This window comes from Eucalyptus grandis, chromosome 11 (genome assembly GCF_016545825.1).
Source record: "Eucalyptus grandis isolate ANBG69807.140 chromosome 11, ASM1654582v1, whole genome shotgun sequence".
Classification (NCBI taxonomy): Eukaryota; Viridiplantae; Streptophyta; class Magnoliopsida; order Myrtales; family Myrtaceae; genus Eucalyptus; species Eucalyptus grandis.
Window position 1 is genome coordinate 25,331,863 of NC_052622.1, and position 5,930 is coordinate 25,337,792.

At 36.2% G+C, this 5,930-nt stretch overlaps 1 protein-coding gene across 1 annotated transcript; it reads left to right on the forward strand.

Moving 5' to 3' along the window:
* Positions 1 to 4,791: 4,791 nt before the first annotated feature.
* On the forward strand, positions 4,792 to 5,325 carry LOC120289844. The gene has a single exon (XM_039305219.1). The coding sequence runs from the start codon at positions 4,792 to 4,794 to the stop codon at positions 5,323 to 5,325; it is 534 nt and encodes a 177-aa protein (XP_039161153.1).
* Positions 5,326 to 5,930: the final 605 nt, after the last annotated feature.

Below are 5,930 nucleotides of genomic sequence, written 5' to 3' on the forward strand. Positions count from 1 at the left end.
CGACGAGCATGGATTGAAATTTCTATGATAATGTGCAGCGAGGGGGAATTATATTTCTGTAACAACGATCTTCTTGTCAAATGCTTGCGCAGTACGTGCAATTGCTTCAATAATATTTTGATTTAGCAACATATATGTGGTGGTGTCCAACCAATTAGAAAATAGAGCAAAAGCAGCCATTTTTACAGCTTCTCTCTAATTTGGTGGATTATATTTCTGTAACAATGATTTTCTTGTTGAATGCTTAGTACATGCAATTGCTACAAGAATATTTCTATATAGCAACATTTCTGTGGTGGTGTCTAACCAGTTAGAAAATAGAGCAAAAGCAGCCATTTTGGCAGCTTCTCTCTTATTTGGCGGATTATATTTCTGTAACAATGATCTTCTCGTTGAATGCTTAGTAGATGCAATTGCTACAAGAATATTTCTATTTAGCAACATTTCTATGGAATTGTCCAACCAGTTAGGAAATAGAGAAAAAGCAGCCATTTTTGCGGCTTCTCTCTAATTTGGTACAAACAAACAAAGATTACTCGTTTGATGTAATGATTCCAACTCTTTTCCAAAGAAACCTTAAATCACAGTATGATCATAATATCCTAGCAAAGAATAGTATCAAATTTGGTTCGTTTATTTTAGTTTTTATTTTTTATAAAACAACTATTCACTGCCTAAAGAATGACCAAAAAAAGTATCGAAGTACGCTTCTCCTTTGGCAAAAGCCATTTTGCCCCAAGATTTTGGTGGATTTGTGATGGTATGTATGAATTTAGGATTTTGTGTAATATGATTTTTCAAGTAAATATGATGCGGGTATGCTGGTTAGAGATAATAAGCGATAAGATTGATAATATTACTGGTAAACCATCGGAAGATTACTTTTTCATTAGATTTAGAAGTGAACCACTATTTCCTCATTTTCTTGGAGACATATATTCATATTCAATCATGTCTTTTATGTCTTTAGGTTATTTAGGTGGAAAATTCAACCAAGAGGGTGGTGAATAAGTTGATTCTCAAAACTTTAGATTTTTTCGGGAACAACTCAAGTTAATTTTGATAGATGTTGGAACAATTTGATTATGTCAGATTAATGATGCTTCTACGAGATAAATAATGAAATAAGTAGAGAGATAGAAGGAGTTGCAAGCAAATCTTATAGTGATTTAGCTTAGATTAAGTTAGATTAAGTCTACATTCATTCATTCTCCCAAAGTAATAGCAATCAACAAGATTGAAAGGGTGTGGCCCAACTAGACCACAGTAGGACTAGGCCGGTCCTTGGTCCTAGGACCCCTGCACTCTACATTGTATGGGTTAATCCTCAATTTTAGGACTTGAGCAACTCTATATATTACATATATGATTTATACAAGATATATCATATATTTTATATTTTATATTTCTTTGTTTATTCTAAATCTTGGCGCCTCCACTTTTGTTATTTCTTATATGGTTCTATCGTGTAACTTATATACCAAGCCTGGAAAAAGAAAAAGAAATCCTCTTCACTCACCTTGCTCACCGCTCACCTCTCTTCATTGGCTCACTCGCCTCACGAGTGCAATTCAATTGGTGAAATCACTCGCCTCTCTTGGCCCGCCTCACAAATGTAGCTCAATAATCGCAATGATTTTTGTTGTTATATTATCTTAGATTTACATTTGATATGTACTAATATTCATAATCCGGTTGGCCAATGTCGCATTATTGATGGATATATAATTTGAAAATGCATGTTTTTCCTTTCAAGGAATACAAAAAATGAAACAAAAAAAAAAATTGGTAGGTCTTAAATTGACCTTGGAACCAAACCGAATCGATAGGGTCGGTTTGGTCCAGTCTTTGGTCATAGGCTCAATAGGGTCGGTCTCTAGTTCCAAAATTAAGGACTGATACCATGTGAATTGGCCCTTGGGTTAAGTACTCGACACTCGACGGACCCAACCCTGGATCATGCTCACCCGTAATTGGAATTAACTAGTAAATTCCATACTTACAACAAAGCTAATGTTCCTTCTACCAAAGTTGATAGATCCCACTACAAGTTCACAAGCACCACTATCAATACACAAGCACTACTTACACACTTAAACACCTCTCAGATCACAGTTACAATCAACAGGAACTTTCAGCATTTGTAGCTTTCTTGTTTTTCCATCTATTTTTAAGCTTGTATAAATCTACTATATAACCTTGAATCTCCAACTTAGTCGTTGGAATTAATAAACGCAATCACGGGAAGATTTGATAGCTCATAAAATCGGATCTTTTTGGTAATAGCGAGCTTTCCTAAAATAAAGTCGCTATTTGTGTCGATCGTGGGTTCCTTTGATTGACCGAGTAAAATAAGTAATAATTAATTTGATTTAACTCCATTTTTCTTTCCAAAATTCCAGGCCTAGAATCTAAGCTTTCCAATTCTTTTGACCAACAAATTAAGTCAAAGGAATATCCAGATCTTCCAAGTAAGAACAGTGCAAATGCTATAACTTTTATGCAACACTCACTTGAGTGTCACAGCTCTTTTTTTTCGCTCTCTTAGATGCCATAAATTTGAAAAATCGATCATTTGAATATCATTACCGATTTGCCTTGCCAAAAATCCAACACGAATGCCGGTCATCCTATATGGCTTCATTAATTCTAACATGGAAATTTTTTATCGTTTTAATTATTTATTTTTAATTATTTATTATTATTTTTATTTTGTCTTTTTAGGGCTCTTGGTGAGGGTCATCGGCAACCTTCGCTGGTTGTGAAACCCTCGCCCAACCCGAGCAAGGGCCTTCACAGCTAAAGACGAGGCAAGCCTCACCCAATAGGGGCAACCTTGCCAACCTTGATAGAAAAAGGAAAAACAAAAATAAAATAAAATAAAAATTCAAAAATTCCGTGTCGGATGGGAGATTAATAAAAAAAAAAATCGATATAGGATGATCTACAGGAAATTACACTCATATGATCGATTTTACTCCAATACGGTACTTAAATAAGCGAAAAAATAGTTATGGTACTCATAATAGGGTTATACAAAAGTTATAGCATTTGCGTTGTTCTTCTTTCTAGATCTTCATATCCAATTAGGGTAAGCAAATGATAAATGTATTCATCACAGTTGATAAAAGGAGCTGCCTTTATCAGCAATTTAGTGAATTTATCCAAGCTTCCCCCTAGAAATCGACTTTTGAACTAAGCGAGTACATTAGCGATCAAGACTTTACTCAGCTATTTACATCACTCAAAATAAAAATAAAAATAAAAAATCTGCATTTATTGAATAATAATGAGAAATAGATGATTTGTTAACTTCAAAATATCATAGAATGTTTTCCCAATGTAAGTAAGGTAGGGTTTGTTAAGATATGAAATCTCTTTTGATATAACTTTTGAATATGAAATCTTTTTGATATCTTTTGAATTTCATATTCGCATACCAATTGTAGATGAGTTGGCATTCCATGATCCTTGCTCCGTCAAAGATTGTATTTCTATCAAATCTCTACCACTCGCCGAAACTCACGTTCTGTTTCAGAATTTTTGCAGGAACTTAAAGCCCTTGCCAATGAATTAGCAATCATTGACACTCCTATCTCTTATGATGATTTAGTCATTCATGCACTTCGAGGACTTGGAACTGAATACAAAGAAATCGCAGCAGCGATTAGGGCTCGTGAAAAAGCTCACAATTTGTGAATGATTTTTCATATCACTTAATTACAGATTGTACACGCTTATAAAGAGAAATAAAAATACAATCTTTGATTGAGCAAGAATCATGGAATGCCAACTCATCTACACTTGGTATGATAATATGAAATTCAAAAAGATATCAAAAGATTTCATATTCAAAAATAATATCAAAAGATTTCATATCTCAACAGGGCTTACATACCTTAAAGCAATCCAAAAGCGTTGAAGTTGATCAAATCTTGTGGGAAGGATTTTGTGTGCGTGTGTGGGGTGAGTGTGTGTATTGAGAGATTAGTTCGAGAGAAATTGTGAGGATCGAGCAATGTGTGAATTATTATGTGTGATTGAGGATTAGGAAACACAAGAAGTGTTTAAATAACTCAAGTATAATTGTAATATTTTTATACCACTTGATTTATAGTGGAATATTCTACTGGATTTCCCATGGAATATATCACATTGACTTAACCACATAAATCCAGCCTCCAATCAATATATTTCTTTGTTCATCTATTCTATTGTTTGATCTTTTTGTTTTCCCAACAAAAAGGGTAGAGTTAGTTACCAGGCGATGTCTTCAAACGAATAAGTAGTTACCAGGCGATGTCTTCAAACGAATAAGTAGTTACCAGGCGAAGTCTTCAAACGAACAAGACCTAAAACTGTTGATTTAGGCTCGTGAGAAGACGAACAGAGAATCGACAATTGAAGAAATCGTTTGTACATATGTCCGAATTAGCCAGGCTACTTTCGTTCTGTAGAAAAGATCTCCAAAAATAGAAATATATACGTGAACAATTAGTTCGAATAAAGGGCCAAATCCCTTCTAAATTACAAGATAGGTTGCAGACGGTTGCCGGTCGTTTTTTGTTCACGGAATTGCCCGCACCACCTTTTTCACTCGCCGACTTCCTTGCATCGTCTTTCAACCGCCATCAAACTAATCTCCTTCTTAACCCTTCTCTGTCCAAACGTACGTGTGCTTCTCGTTAGGGTTTCCTCCCATATAAACCCAGCCCTTTCCTTCACATGAACCCAGAAAAAATACACCAGAAAATCACTAACCAAATTCCTCGCCGCGCACCGCCTTCTTCAATGGATTCACCGAGCCAGAAACTAATGATATCGCTCGTGTTTTGCCTTGCTGTCTTCTTCTCCGCATCTTCAGCCAGTGCAGAATCCGTGCTGGTACGCGAGCTTTGCAGGGCAACCAAAGTTAACCCAGAATGCGTCGCCGCTCTAAACCCTGACCCACGGGCTGCAAAAGCGACTTCACATCTTTCTCTCGGTGAAATCGCTTTGCAAATAGCGGCGGAGAACACTACCAAGAGGCAGGAGTTATTGGACCAAATGCTTGTGGACCCAAACACGACATCTTCATGGAAGCCGGTGCTCAAGACTTGTAAGGCTCACTTCGAAACTGCGGCCATGCAGTTCTCAACTGCAAGTCGCGAACTTGGATTGGACGCAATGTCTGCCAATTATGAAGTCTGGATGGCCTCCGACGAAATCGTCGCCTGCTTGGCGTTCGTGAGAAGTTCCAAGCAGGACATTCCACCATTAGTTACCAGTTGCAATTATGTTAAAACTCTCGTTTCCATTGGTGATGCCATCACCAAAAGGTGGTAACGACGAGCATGGATTGAAATTTCTATGATAATGTGCAGCGAGGGGGAATTATATTTCTGTAACAACGATCTTCTTGTCAAATGCTTGCGCAGTACGTGCAATTGCTTCAATAATATTTTGATTTAGCAACATATATGTGGTGGTGTCCAACCAATTAGAAAATAGAGCAAAAGCAGCCATTTTTACAGCTTCTCTCTAATTTGGTGGATTATATTTCTGTAACAATGATTTTCTTGTTGAATGCTTAGTACATGCAATTGCTACAAGAATATTTCTATATAGCAACATTTCTGTGGTGGTGTCTAACCAGTTAGAAAATAGAGCAAAAGCAGCCATTTTGGCAGCTTCTCTCTTATTTGGCGGATTATATTTCTGTAACAATGATCTTCTCGTTGAATGCTTAGTAGATGCAATTGCTACAAGAATATTTCTATTTAGCAACATTTCTATGGAATTGTCCAACCAGTTAGGAAATAGAGAAAAAGCAGCCATTTTTGCGGCTTCTCTCTAATTTGGTACAAACAAACAAAGATTACTCGTTTGATGTAATGATTCCAACTCTTTTCCAAAGAAACCTTAAATCACAGTATGATCATAATATCCTA

Bases quoted from the DNA above. Each gene is read 5' to 3' on its own strand.
- LOC120289844 (XM_039305219.1), top strand. From the start codon at position 4,792: ATGGATTCACCGAGCCAGAAACTAATGATATCGCTCGTGTTTTGCCTT.